The sequence below is a fragment of the Hipposideros armiger genome, unplaced genomic scaffold (assembly GCF_001890085.2).
Source record: "Hipposideros armiger isolate ML-2016 unplaced genomic scaffold, ASM189008v1 scaffold_74, whole genome shotgun sequence".
In the NCBI taxonomy this organism is placed as follows: domain Eukaryota; kingdom Metazoa; phylum Chordata; class Mammalia; order Chiroptera; family Hipposideridae; genus Hipposideros; species Hipposideros armiger.
The window spans coordinates 2,347,639-2,362,800 of record NW_017731424.1 but is presented as its reverse complement, the minus strand read 5'-3'; the positions used below and the strand labels follow the sequence as shown (position 1 = coordinate 2,362,800).

Sequence of the window (15,162 nt, the reverse complement as noted above, 5' to 3'; positions counted from 1 at the left end):
TGGCGACGCCCCACCGGCGTTCGCCGCTGTGGGAAGGCCCGGCGCCCACGGAGTGGCGGGACGGGCAGGTCCGGGAGCGCCGGGATCCTCGGGTTTTGCAGACTCGCGCGCCCTTGGCTTCCCTGTCTGTGAACTCGGAGGTGACGCCCGCCCCCCGCCCCCCACCGCTGCGCGAAGGCGCGTGGAGCCAAGAAGCGCGATGCACCCGCGGCGCCGTGCCCGTTTCTCGGGCTGCAGGGAGAGGGCGCGCCGGGGCGGCGCCGATCCGGCTCCTCCCCTCCTCGGCCTGCCCCTCCTCGCCCTCCTCCGGCCCCGCTGCAGCGCCGCCCGGCCGAGCCTCTTTCCTCCCCGGGGCGCCCGCCGCGATGTTCAACCGCGCAGTGAGCCGGCTCAGCAGGAAGCGACCGCCGTCAGGTAAGCGGCGCCCGGGACTTGCGGGCTGGGGACCCGTGCGCCCCAAGGTGCCGCGAGGAGCTGCCCCGACATCCTTCCCTCCCGCCTGGACTCGGGCGCGGCTCGGCGACGCCGCCCCGACGAGGACCCCGGCGGACCGCGCCGCTTCTCCCCGCGCCGTCCAGCATCGCCGCGGTCCCAGCCGCGGCGGGGGCGCAGGGCCCCGAGAGCAGCAGCGGGGAGGAAGTTTGGCCGAAAGGAGGAACAGGGGCACTTTTCTTTTTAGTGATTGTCTGGGAGGAAAAGGAGATCCAAAATACCCCAGACTTGGTAGCTAGCACGGGCTCTAGATTTCGAAAGCAGAACGGCGCGTTGGTCCCCACCCCCGCTTCTGGAGTTCTCCGCCTGCTCTGAGGGTGTGGGTGCGAAGGAGGCACGCAGGGGAGCAGGCACGGCCGGGTCCCCTGCACTCGACTGGGGATCCGGGCCTGGGCTGCCGGGCGCCCTCGGTTCTGCACCACGGCGCCGAATTGTGGGGCCGCGAGGGTGCGGGAACGCCAGGGTGGAGAATGACTCCTCTGTAGTTTGCGGCAGGGAAGCGCTGACATGACAAGGGATTTGGCTTGGCTGTCACTGGCCCAGCATGAGCTACAATTTGAGGCTACCTGATAGGACCAAACCAAACCAAACCAAACCAAACCCACGGTGGAGATGAAACCATACCCTTAATTCCAACCGTTTTGTTCGTAATGATAGCTACGTCCTTTTGCGCCCTTAATGTGGCCCAGGTCTGTGTTCACCCCGGTTCTGCGAATTCTCCCTTCGTCCTTAGGACAACCTCATGAGATAGGTATTGTTATGGCCACTTCACAGAGGAGAAAACCGGAGCTGTTAGGTCACTTGCCCCAGATCACACAGTAAGGTTAAGTGCCGGAGAGCCTTTCAAATCCAGGTTTGCCTGACTCTGGAGTTCAGAGGCTTTTCTGCGGCCTCCCACTCCAAGAGTGACTCTTGCATAGTAAGAGTCTGTACGTGTTGGTCCCTACCCGCTTTTCATCTAATATATTTTATGAGGGGGCAGGTTAGGAGGATGGCCTGGAACCAGACTGGCTGGGTCCCGAATCCCATCTCCACCACATAGGAGCCGGGGAACCTCTCTGTCTGCATAGAATCAGGATCTGCAAAATGGAATAACCCTGGCCACCCTTCTTTGAGGGCTTAATTGGAACTGGTTTCCCGTCTATCAAGTTATGCAAATCATTGCATTTAATATTAGGACAACCCAATAAAGTAGAACTTCATAGGGTTATTGTAAGGCGCTTCTATGAGTGTTAGTTGTCCTGTAAACCTTCTTTGTTGACTGGGGGTCAAAGCAGTCCCTTATGGTTTTAGCCATTCCCTACTGTTGGGTAGTCGTAGACCTGTGGAGTGGTGGTCAGAGCTGTGCTGTGGAGTTAAACTCCTGGTTCTCAATCTATCATTCAGCAACCTTGGACAAGTTACTTGACCCTGAGGCAACTGCTAAATTATCGGGAAATTCGGGAGCTGGCTGGTAAACCATCCCTAGCCTGAAATTGGCTATCATTGAATATTTACACCATGGAAATCAGCAAAATGCTAAAAGTCAAGCTTTTTTTTTTTTTTTCCTGTGAGAGCTGGTTTACCAGTACACCTCTGCATCAATTTCACCATCTGTAAATTGGGTTTCCTAGAGTTGTGGGATTACATACACTAAACCATATGAAGTCCCTAGTCTAATGCCTGGCATATAATAAGTGGTTAGCTGTTATCTTTCCCCCTTTTTCTATTATAATAGAGCTGCTGTGAACACCCCTGCACAGGTTATTCATTGCTTTGGATCATTTGGGGGTTGAAATCTTCCAAATAGAACAACTGAATTATAGTACAGACATGGTTTTAGGGTACTGTCGCATGTGGGCAGGTTGCACCCCAGAAAGACAGAACAGTTTTAGGGACACCAGTGGGATGTAGCTTTTTCAGGGCAACAAATTTTAAGACTGCTGAAATGTGGTTAGGTCACTGATAGATCAGCAGCTAAAAACCATGGGTTGGTATTGGATGCCTGGCGTCCAAGAGCCCAGTTTCCTTAAAATTTTTAAGTTGGCAGTCTACCCCGCTGATGGGAAAGGACCAATGAGCCCCTGCCAGCTTGGTGGTCACCACGCAGCAGCAGGAAAGGAAGGAGCGAGTGAGAAAGGGGGAATGTGGGCCCCCAGGCCAGGCGGAGGGACTAGGAAGCCAGCCAAGTGATCCATGGGACCTGTACTGGTTTTTTTTTTTGGTTTTTTTTTTGGCGGGGACGCTGGGGTAATTTTAAATTAATTTTCCTAAAGTGGCTCTCCAAATTGTATAAGCTTCCGGCCCCAGAAAAGCGGGATCCCCCCCTGCTGGACCTCTGATTTGGACCTGGCTGCAGTCTTGTCTTTTGGTGCCTTTTACTCTAGACCTTTCCTTCATTTCAGCAAAATCATATTGGAGACAACGTTTTTAAGCAGAGGGTTTGGCGTCCCCAACCCCTGGTTCCAAGGTTCCAAGTGCGATTCCCTTAGTCTCCTTTCTGAGGTTTCTCAAAGTGTGTTCACCAACCACTTGGGTAAAGGAGGGAGGGGCTTGATAAAAGGCAGCTTTCTGGGCCACAACTCCGGACCCTTTCATTCAGTCTTGGGGACTGAGGCGGAAGGGAGAGTGGGCTGCATTTCCACAATGCCCACTGAAATGTAAGGACCCCCTGAAAGATTGTGCGCACCCTCCCTGCACTCCCTACCCCCAGCCCCCGAGCCCCTCCACGACGACCTGCACTGTTTATGGTAACTGCAGTGCCGCTTAGTTGAAAAGCCACAGCCCTCCAACTGCTGTGACCCAGACCTTCAGGGAAATCCCCACCCTGCCAGCCAGGCCTGGGCCCTCCCCCTGGGGCCTGTTATACATTATCCCATTAAACCTTTGGGACCAGTTTCAGATTTATTGCTGGGCTTAAGTTTTTATTTAAAGATGACAGTTGACATAGCAATTTAATGTCTTTGTTTTAACAATCCAGCCGCAGAGCATCTTGGCCTCTGGGGAAACTTTCCCTGCAGAATATCACTGGCCCCCTCCCACAGGTTCAGGGAGAGCCGAGCAGGGACAGAGAGAGAGGACAGGCTGGGCCTCGGGGTGTCATTTTATTCAGGTGTGGTCAGGCCACAACCAGCTGAGTCCATAGTGCCAGCTTGGCGCATCGCCAAGGGAAGCCTGTAGACTACTGCCCGGAGGTGGGAATGGTGCTTTCGTTGACTTTCTATTAGAACTAATGTCGCCTTTCTTCCCTGTTAGGAATTTTGGAAACTTAGACAGGTGCCCATTTCCTAGGGCTTCCTGGATGAACTGAGTCGGTTCCCTCTTGGGATTGAGGAATCCCCTTGGCCCCCTGACGCTGGGCTCTGGGAACTTGCTGTTTAAATTGTACTAAATTTACTCTCACCAGTTTCTTCTGCTTCCCCTAGATAGCTCTCCACGGCAGCTGCTGGAGGGGTGGCTGTGGGAGCCGAGGGGGGCCCAGGCAGGCAACAGCAGTGGCTCCTCGATAAGAGCTGTCGGGAGGCATCCACTGGAGTGAAACAGTCCCTTGCAGACATCCGGGGACAAATTTCCCTTCCAAGCAAGTTCCCATCTCTCAAGGGCCCTGCTGAGTGCCTGTGGGTCAGTTTTTCTCTTTCTCCTGCAGGGTGCTCAGGGACCCCTAATCTGGCCTGCCCAGTCCCATTTCCCCCTGTCCCCCTGGGTGGCTGGCCATTCCCACCGCTGTGCCTTTGCTCCCGAGGGTGTTCTCTGTCCTTCATCCTCTCCCAAAGCCGGGTCTCCCTGCTCCAACAGGCCCGCTCTTCCCCGCCTCCTGCCTCCCACCCTCCCTGCCCCTGAAATGCAGCCTGTCCATTTCGTCTCTTCCTGCAGAGCTGCCGAGGCCACCTAGGGCAGAGACTTGTCCCTTCCCATTTCGGAAGGGACAGAGCAGAGAACTCGGATCACCCACAGAGCCAAGTGCAGAGCTACCTGACCAACCTCGCACAGTATCTATTTCATCATCTTGTTAAAATATATTTAAAGAAGGACTACAGAGCAGATGACTTTGCTGTTTCCTTCCCTCCCTTCCTGCCTCACTTCCTTCTTTTTTTTTTTTTTTTCTTTCTTGCTTTCTCCAGGCAGGACATTAAAAACAAACAAAGCCATCATCAACCACCTTTATTATTCCACAAACGCAAGGATGTTCTAACACCCAAATAGTAGGAAAGATACAATGTCATGTATCTTGATAAATGATAAAGATACAATGTCATGTATCTTGATAAAGAACTATCCTGATAGAACCTTCTAATAGGGAGAGGAAGTGGGTAACTGAAGTAAGAAGAAGAAGACCTGTTCCACTGTGCTCCCTTCTGTATCTTTTGACTTTTACACCATGTAAATAAATATAATTATCCATTGAAAACAAACAAACGAACCCCAGACTGTCCTTACTCTATCAACACAGCTCACTTGGTAAATGTTTCCTTCTTCTTATTCTCATGTCTCCATGGACCAGTGAAGAAAACTTCATGCCAGCCTGTGGCATTGTGGGCAGACTCCCATCTGGGAACTCCTGGTCTCATCTCCTCAATTAATTTTAAGTCCTGTGAGAAAAAGGGCCCTGCCTTTCATTTCTTGCATCTTTCACTGCTCTTCCCTTTCCAGGCTCCCCAGCCAGACAACCTCAGGCTGGATTCTACCTCGTCTACTTCCTCGCTTCCCCTTTCAGAGCAAGTTGTTTAGCTTCTTTGTTCCTTCAGTTTCCTCATCTGTACAGCGGGCCAACCATGGACATGACCTCCGAGGGCTGTTGTGGAGTTGAGATGGGGTCTAGTAAGCACCCAGTAAATGCCGGCTATTTTTACAGCTGTCGTCCTCCTCTCCGCCTCGCCCCCGCCAATCTATCAGAAATCATTTATCAACACACATCTACACAGGAGTTCCAGACACTGCTGACCCTGAGGAAGACACACCTTTTACTTTCGAGAAATGCAGTTTACCTGACTGATGCTGGAGGGAAATGTCGCTTATTTGCCTCACCACAGGGGTCAGGGGAGAACACTCAGAGTAGGAGAGTGAGGGCACATTTATGCATAAATGTCACCCCCAGAGGAAGCACAAGGGCTTCTGTAAAGTGCAAAAAAAAAAAAATGACAGGGTCTTCACTTTCACCCCCAGGGTAGGGCTCCTGGGGAGTTTTCTTTTTTCTGGGCCTTTGCCTACAAAGTGAGGACTCTAAGGAGGCTACAAATACCAGTCCAGCGTTCTTATTTCCTTCCCCCCTGGTAGAAACTAGAAACCAGTGGCCATCTGTTGTTTAGTCCACTCAAAAGAGGATGTTGAGGCTTGTTTTTCCTTCGGACCCAAGGGTGCTTGGGAGCCCCGCAGCCCCCGGCCTGTCTCACACAAAGTGTCTCTGAGAAGGCAGTGGATTTTGGGGCTGCGTGGATGTCCCCTCCCCGACCCTGGTGGACCCCAGAGCATGGAACGTAAGGAATGAGCCCCACCCCCTGAGGCAGATGTCCTTAGCTCACCCATCGCCTGGGCACTGGTGGGGTGGAGTAGGGGCTGGGGGGGGGGAGTGTGGCGTACAGACACAGGTGCACAGGTGACCTTCAGAGGCACAGCCTGAGCACTTGGCTTTCTCTGAGGCCTCAGACTTCGTGTGAAAACTGCCACGATGCCATTTCTGAGCCGAGCCAACCCTCTGCAAACTGTTTGTCTGCTCTGCTCTTTGAGGCTTGCTATTATTATGATTATTTTAAAACTCTTAAATTTCTATTGTTGTTTTCTGCTAGTTGCAGTTCATGCAAACCTCCCCACCCCGGGAATTGCATGCTTGAAGGGTAGTTATTTCTCAGACACTGGAGCCGATAAACACTTAAGAGATATTTAGATAGAAGACAGAGTGTTTCCATGACCCAGTTTCTTTGGAGCCTTACATAGATCTCCAGTTCTAACAAATGGATTCACTGCTTCTAAGTTGGGATGACTTTTTTTTTTTAATTTAATATGTTCGAGGTGGTACAGGTGATATGAGGGTTTAAATACGTTTGGTGGGGTGTGCACTTTCCTTGAGTATTTTAAAGGAGTATGATGAGTGTTGCGTGTGTGTGTGTGTGTGTGCACGTGTGCGTGTAAGTGTGTGTGTCGTACCAAGCTACTTCAGAATTTAGGGCTAAGATTTCTGCCTTCTCCTGGGCTTGCATGTTTAGTTTGTTTTCTTAAATATGCTGTGAGTTTTGGGGGTACTTAAGACAGAGCTTTTGAAGATGCCAGTTGACTCTGTTGTTGAGGAAACTGGATATTGACATTTGACTAAAATATTATCTGAGGTGGGGAAATTGTCAATGCAGGACCCGTCCAGAACTTCCTGCAGACTAATAGCAGGAATCCATGTTGTAAGCGTTCCGTTCTGATAAGTGTCTCAGATGCCTTTTGAGTATGGATTGCCAAGGAATTAACGTGTGGAGAAGGTCTCTGATAGACATGACATCATAGAATCTATGAATAATGCATTATGCAATATGCTGCGAGCACCCAGCCTCAGCCATCTGCACTGTAGTGCTGCACCGTCTTTGAAATAATGGCTCTTCTTGAAGCCAGAAACCACGCAGAACCGCACAAATGTAAATGGGAAGTGTATGTATATGTGTTTGCATGCTAGATGATTCTAGCCTAGTCTCGTAGGAGTTTTTGTTTGCGTGGAACTAGACTCTTACCCAGTTTTCTCCCACAGCGTAATTGTCATCATTCTCTTCAAGGCCATCGTGTTCTGGCCCTTGAGTGTGATGATCAGCAGATATCAGAAATAAATATTGCAGCAGAGCCAAATACGGACTGCCTATGCTTTGACCATGATCCCCCCATTTCCTAGCTGGGTGACCCTTACAAGTTACTGTGCCTCAGTTTCCTCACCTGTGAAGTGGGGATAATATTAACCACATCAGAGGGTCATCATGAGAACTGAATGATTTAACCCACGTAAAAAGCTCAGAACGGTACCCAGCACATTGTAAACAATTTGTGTTTATTATTGGCTAATGATAGATTAATCTGAAGACACGTTTATTGAAAAATAAGTATTGTGCCTGCAAAACTCAGAAGATCTAAAATGTTTTCAAGAGTCCAAGAGGTACAAAAACATTTTTTTTTTCATTGCAAAAATGTTTGACAGTTGACTACACAACAACAAAAATAAACAGAGCTGGACAAAATCGAAGCAACAAATGTCATCACTAACAGCTCCTTACTCGCTTGCGTGATCTTAAAGCTGCTAGAAAACCGTGCGTAACTTTTTTCCCACCTGTGCATTCCAAACCTACCTTCTTGTGTAAAGAAGGTAGATAAGCTGCCTTCTTTAATGGAAACTTTTATCAATGAAAAAGGAGTCTTTGTGGCTCCAAGTGCCACGAGTTGGGAAGCTGTGAACTCTATGTTTTGCTTTATTCTTAAGTTCAGAAGGAAACCTGCTTGCTATGGAGAAGGGTTATTTCTTTCTCCTACACGTTATTGGACTGATTATAGCATTTAAAGTGAACTGAGATGGCTTCGGAAACCCTTACTTACATGTATCAGAAAATAGCGGACATCTCCTGAGCAGGAGACAGACCCTGAGTAATGGACATGCCCCGAGTGAAGGGGCAGTCTCTAGGGTAGTGCCCGTTGGAGTGGATCTCTGCTCAGTCTCATTGGAGGTTGGAGATAATGACTTGGAAAAGAGAAACACCAGTAAGTGAATGGAGTAGGCAAATGCTGATCTATCCAGAGCTACTATCTATATCAGTACCAATCAAGAAGGACTGAGAAAAAAAGACATAACCTAAAGCCTTAATCAAAATGGAGAGACAGTCAGGTTCCATCCAGCAGTTCTTTAGCTGAGTCACCTTGGATGGGTGACCGATTTTACCCTCTGAACCTTTATTTCTCAGGCTATAAAATAAGGGGACTAGATCAGATCAGTGGATTTTGAATTGTAAAACTTTTTGTTCATATGAAAGTTGGCCAGAAACCTAATATGCCAAATGATTAGTGTATGAAATAAAGGGTGGGGGAAGGTAGCAGTTGTCTGATGGTGGGGCCAGCTCACTTATCTCTCAGTTAACCAGGAGATCTGCTTAACCAGAGCACTCTTTCAGCTAAATGAGAAATCTACCTAGTGTATTTATTTGCATGACAGAGTGACCATGAAAACCCAAATGTGGTTTGGTTTATTATTGTAAAGGATGTCAAGAGCTTTGGAATCCTTTCAGACCAAGGTTGAAAACTTATGGGCCCATCATTGGTTCTGCAACAGCAAGAGAAGTTTGCAGCCGCCTAAGAATTGTCCCTGGAACAGGGAACTTGTTGTCTCACCATTTATTTACTTAAGAGATCTGCTGGGGAAATGGAGTCAACTGTCAAACTGTATTCTCCCGGTAAAGAACAGAAGAGTAAATTAGTGAAATGCTTGGCAGAATGAACCCTGTTGCAGAAGTTTCTTATAATAATGACCTTTTGATTTGATTTATACTTCGCTGGGAAGAAACTCAGTGTTCAGAAGCTTGCCATTCTAGCCTTTGCAAAGAGGGCAGGGAGCTAATTTAATATCCACGAACTGAAGATTCACTTTAGAGAAGCGTCAGGTCCATTTGTGATGTGTTCGCGTGAGCTTGTTTCTCAATTAAAGGAATGGATTTGTCCCAAATCATTCCCGTACATGCTCCATCACCAATGTGTATTAAGACACAGCTTTCCGCCAGGCTCCTAGCTTCGCTTTATTTAGCCCAAATCAGCGGGCCAGTGTCTAAATTCCAGGTAGCTCTCCCAGAAGTTGGGAGACGGAGCCTCAGCTGCTTGAGAAATGAAAGCACATGTTGTCCACCAATGGAACGTGAGCGATCGTGGAAGCTGAATTACTGTTAAGTCCAATGTATTCTGATACATGTATTTCCCTCCCAAAAAAACATTTAAAACTGTATGGCCCCCTAGTTATAATATTTGCAGTGATTCACATTTATAAGGTTTTTTTCATTTATCCTTTCAAAGTGATTAGCTTGGCTGATTTCTTAATTTAAAGCTTATTTTTCTCCCAGCTTTCAACCTTTCTGTATAGAAACATGTCTCTACTTTGAGGAAAAACAAACAAAAAAAAGGCAATGGAGAAAAAAATGTCAGCTCTAAAAATAGTTCACCCCCAGATCATTATTTTAAGGAAGGGAAAAGAAGAGCTAACATTTGCTGTGAGCTCCTAGGCTCCTGGCTGGCCTCCTCTTTTAATCCTTCTGAGAACCTGAGAGATAGGGGGTCATCTTTATTTTACACACAGAATTTTGCCCGTGGTCACACAGTTCGAAGGGGCCAAACTGGGTTTGGAACCTGGGCCCCTCCAGAGTGACATTCCATGGTTTTTCCTTCACTCTAGGAAGGGGCCAAGTTCTGTAGAATGAGAGATATTTGTGTTGTCACTTCCTCCTTCAGGCAAGCAGCCAAGTGTGTTAGTTGGAGGTCCCCTGTCCCCTATCCTTTAGTCAAGAGGCATTTTAGGTGTCTTGAGTGAGAGAGTGTAGCAGAGGTGCAGGTACAAAGATTAATTCATTCATTCATTCATTCATTCATTCGTTCATTCTGTACCTATAGGAACAGTGTAATCCTGAGCCATATTGGAGCCTGGGGCAAAAGAAAAACATCAGTAATAGTGATCCTGCCTTTATTTAAAATTTTGGTGTTTTGCTCATTATGGAATGTCTTTCGTTAATTTTGATTTTTCAAAATATGGTACGAAAGTAGCATTTATCTTGATGCCTGAGTGTTTTGAGGCAACCCCCTTAAATTTTGCACGCGCAGCCAGTGCCTCCCTTTCCCCATCCCCGTCCTGGCCCTGGTACGTACTTTTATATGTGTGTCAGGCAATGAGCTATGAGCTGGAGATGCAAGATAGAGATTTATGGGGCGGCCTGGCCTACCCCATCGGCCCACGACCCCTTCTCAGGCTGCCAGTATTGCCGCTTCTCTTTTTTTTTTTTTAGCTGAGCCATCCCGCCACCTGTTGGCAGCTCACGGCTGCTCAGCTCGGGCTGACTCGAACCGCTGTTGCTCAGAGCTCAAACTCTTGAGCGAGCTCTTAACCAACTGAGCCACTCAGCCGGCCCTTGCCGCTTCTCTTTTTAAAAGGAAACACTCTTGTTTGTAAATTCTTAGACACTTGAGAATAAAACCCCCCTTTTCTTCAAAAAAAAAAAAAGATTTGTGGGAGCTTTCAGACTAGTAAGAGTCAGTTGTGCAAATAGTCGCAACACCTCAGCATAATAATGATAAGACTGTGCACAAAGTGTAGTGGAGAAGGAGTCGCTGTTGAGCCCAGGTGCCTGGCAGGAGGGCTTGAGCGGGACCTGGGGGCCGCCTGTGGTTGGCCCGTGCACAGGTAGGCGAACGATGTAAGGGAATGTCCTTTCGCTGCTCTGAGCCTCAGTTTTCCTAACCTGTAGATGGTAAATGGTAGCATGTACTTTATGAGGTTGTTGTCAGGACTAGAATGAGTTCACTGGGTTAAGAGCCTAGAATAGATTCCGGCACGGAACTTCAAGTCTGTTAGCCACAGTGGTGATGATGGCGACGAGGACCATTATAGGCAGATATTTTTGAATGACAGCATCTTGGGGCCGCATACACAGTCTGAACTTTGCTTTGCAGACATCCACGACAGTGATGGGAGTTCCAGCAGCGGCCACCAGAACCCCAAGGGCACAGCCAAGTGGGCGGCCTCACTGGAGAATCTGCTTGAAGACCCAGAAGGCGTGAAAAGATTCCGGGTTTGCCTTTTTCATTGTTGGAGGGATTGATGCAACATGTGAAGAAGCTGAGATGTGTGTGTGTGTGTGTGTGTGTGTGTAGGGGGAGTGGGGGGAAGCGCCGGCCAGTTAACACTGCCCCACCTGGAGAATAAGAACTCACCTGTGGTGAATGAGATGGAAAGGCTTTCCTGGATAGTCATGGACCAGCATCAAGGGCACGCACAGACCGTTTCTGGGTTTTCTATGGCTGGATGGGAAGGGGTGGGGGGTGGGGAAGAGGTACTGTGCTCACTGGCAAAGTCTACAAAGAATGTCCAGCAGCTCTGACACCTGGGAAGGGATGGTCTGGATCTCTCTGATGTGATGGTTTGTTCGCTTGTGTGTCGGGATTGTTAACAGGATGAGACAGGCTGGACGATGGCTAGCAAACTGAAGTTGAACTCAAAGAGGAGGCTAATGGATGGGGAAGTGTTGGTGCTGCCTAGAAATAACTTTTGTGGCCAGCAGCAACCCCAGGTGTTACTTAGAAGGAGCACGTGTGAATTTGAAGAATGCCCTGTGTCTTCCTGAGTTCCACCATCTGTCCTTAAGTATTGGGTCAGGCCAGGATAAGCCCTCGGTCGTGCGGCCCCCAGGGAGGGGGCAGTGGGCAGGGCTAGTGACATTCCTGGACCCCAGGCCACTGTGAGCTCCATCTAGATCTCAGGAAGGGCAATAATGTGCACAGCAGAACAGACACTTTTCTGGGCCACTAACCCCCCATTATCTGCCAAAAAGGAAATATACACACCTCCAACTTAAAAATAGTTTTCATCATGGCATTTTTGGACATGCTTAATATGTTTTCTTTTCTTTTGTTTAAAAAAAATAGGCCTGATTTTAGAGGAATGTACTTTGTTTAAACACTGTCTGGAAGGAACTAAAACATCTTCCACTTTAATTTACTTTTTGGTAATTTATTGTAAGCTTAGAACTGTGAGGAGATGCTTGCTTCATTTTTATTCTTCCTTCCAATGTCAAAACCATTAAGTTGAAATGCATATGAAATTCTAGCTTTAACATTAAACATAAGCTTTGTTTTTCAGGATGGAGTTGTCACAGGGTGATCAAATCATGCTCATTTGTTGAATTTTGCCAAATCAGTCCTTGAAGGGAAATGCATTGTTTATTTGTTTTTTTTAATTAGAATACTATTTGATATTTTTTTCTTCTCTGTATCCATAGGAATTTTTAAAAAAGGAATTCAGTGAAGAAAATGTTTTATTTTGGCTAGCATGTGAAGATTTTAAGAAAACGCAAGATAAAAAGCAGGTATTTCTTCCACTGTTTCATCACCTTCTCAATCATTTTTTTCCCCCCATAAAGTTACAGCTAGCTGCCTTTCCAGTAGATTTGAAATTGTCTAAAGAAATCTGATCCATACTGGATTTGGGGGAAGATTTAAGCCTCAGATAAGGCATCCCATGTTGCTCAAATATTCATAACTTTAAAGAGTGTGTTAATCCATTTTTAAATGGAGCTGTACAAATGGATAAATATTTAGAGTAAAAATAACAATTTGTGTCGTTCAGAGTTCATCGTCATCTACGATGTTTTTCCTCATGAATAAGTGATGAGGATGCTTCACCCGGAGTTTGACATGGTGGCATTTTGTACGGAGGTAGTGCAGCGATAAGCAGATGTGGCGATAAAAGCAGAGTGGGCATCAGATGGATTGTCAATTATTCAGTATATCTTTACGAAACACCCTGGGGTTGGCAGGCATCCCACATAAAACGTTTCTGACTGTTCTCCTGAGTAGATGTATGCTGTTTGCAGGAGGCAGCCTTTAATTCTGATGTCAGCCAAGTTTTCTGCCGTGGAAGGTTGGGTGTAAAGGGAGGTGGCAGAGATTATGGGGAAAGAGGCCTGTGCCTGCATATTGCTAAGAGGTTACCAGCTAAATGCCTACAGGGTAAGTAATGTGCATCAGTGAGACTTGTGGTGTGAGGCTGTAGGGAGTGGTGGGGACTGGGGCCATCGGGGGTAGCTGCCCTGCTCCCAGGGGCTGCAGCTGGTTGTTGAGCTGACTTTGGCAGTGAACGCTGCGGGGTCAGTGGCTGTCTGGGCTTTCCCTGCTTCCAGCTCTGCCCACCTAGGGCTGCGCTTGCCCCTCTCGCCCCAGAACACTGAGGGGGCCTTTTTTCCTAAGGCTGTTGCTCCTATCGTCAGCCAATGCTACCTATTTCTTCAGAGCAGTTGGAGCCTTATGTGAGCTCATCTGATTTTATAAATGTTAGAACTAATTTTTTTAAAAAAATGTTAAACCTTTTCTGCCAACCAAAACACATCCATGGGCAGATGTGGCCCTGTGGGCTGCCAGTTACTGAGCATCTCTCTCCAGAAGCTGGAATCCACGAGATCAGTTTGCAGACAACGGCTTGGAAAATGTTCATCATTGGTTTATTTAAAGACCCTTGTGGGTTCAGACACACTTTCCCCAAGGTGGAGCAGTGTGGCCTTCCTCTCTGTAGGGGCGAGGATGGGTTCTAACATAGGTTCCCTTCAGCGTGAGTTTCCTAGGTTGGCATAGAAAGCCACCTGGAGCATGGCCCTTGGCATTCACTTCCTTTGGCTCCTTCTCCCCGGATGACTTTGCCTGAGCCTCCTGGGTGGTGAATGGCCTCCGAGAGCAGCGGGGAGGGCCTGCTTTAGAAAGCTAGGATGCTGGCTGCAACCCTTCAGGCAGGGGTACCCATTGTCCTCCTTTGCCCCCAGCAACCAGGACAAGGCCCAGGGATAGCCTCCCATAAATGCTGGGCTGTGCAATTGGTTGGTCCAGCCTCACCCTAAAACCCTAGCTCGGAGTCGAGCAGGCGAACAGATAGGTGTCCATTCCTCTGCCTTATTCTTTGCGTATTAGAGGTGAGAGGGGCCTTTGGGTTGGCCTGCCCACCCCTGCATTGGACAAACCAGGAAGTTGAGGTCCCCCCGCCGCCCAGCTGGGGCTTGAGCCGGCACTCTGAGGGCGCCTAGCCATTTTCCCGTGTGCCATGCTGGCGTGCCTGTCAGTTCGGTTGAGTTCACCAGATCTTTGTGGAACGCCTGCTCAGGGCCAGGCTGGAGAAAAGCACGGGAGGCACACGGGGACAAGACAGATGAGGTTCTTTGGGGGACAGGCATCGAGAGGGGAAGCTGCTTGTAAAGCTTTGCAGATGTGACGAGTCTAGAAATGGGAAGTGCAGGTTCTGTGGGAGCACAGGCAGTGGGCAGCCTGGAAAGCCCCCAGGGAAATGACTTATAAGCTGACATTTGAAGCGGAGTTCTGAGGGTGGGTTTTGTGTTCCTGGAAGAGGGGTCAGCCTGGGGAGAGGAACTCCTGGAGAGAAGAGCTGAATGAGGACCAGATGGCAGGAGGGTCGTGCTTGAGGGGCAGCCTGGCTCTGCTGTGCTGGAGGCTGGCAGGCAGGTGGGGCCACTTCTGGAGAATCCACGCCCAGGTGGATCCTGGAGAGCCACGGTGGTGGATTGCACCGGCCCATCACATCCTATAGACAGAGCTTCCATAACCTGGCAGCTGCTCTCTGTACCCCCACCCTTGACACCCAGCGTATGGCTCCTTGAAAGCTTTGTGTCCTTCAGCCTGGAAGGTGCCTGGTGATTACTTCAGTGCAGTGAATGCTGCCTCACCGTCAACTGCCTGAGAATGCAGATGGTGCTGGAAGGGAGGAAGCGTCCATGACGCCCGTGGTGTCCAGGCCTCAGCTTGGGTGATCACACTGAGCCTCATGGCTACGCCCCTCCTTGCAGGCGCTGTGGTTGCAGAGATGACACATCAGCTTGGTGCAGACAGATCCAGGATGCAAACAGTGTCTTTGACTCCAGGACCTGTGAATTCTCCAGCCGGCCTGGCTCTAGGAGAAGTCAAACCAGGAATAAGTTCTAAGTCACTAAT

The 15,162-nt window shown here is 48.7% G+C and overlaps 1 protein-coding gene across 1 annotated transcript in view; it reads left to right on the top strand.

The window, feature by feature from the left end:
• The first annotated feature begins 295 nt into the window (after positions 1 to 295).
• The window catches only part of RGS10 (regulator of G protein signaling 10), a 34,572-nt gene continuing 19,705 nt past the window's right edge, over positions 296 to 15,162 (top strand). Inside the window, exons 1-3 of the mRNA XM_019642905.1 lie at positions 296 to 414; positions 11,128 to 11,246; positions 12,453 to 12,539. Coding sequence (XP_019498450.1) covers positions 366 to 414; positions 11,128 to 11,246; positions 12,453 to 12,539 — 255 coding nt within the window. The 5' untranslated portion in view covers positions 296 to 365. The remainder of the gene's footprint in view (positions 415 to 11,127; positions 11,247 to 12,452; positions 12,540 to 15,162) is intronic.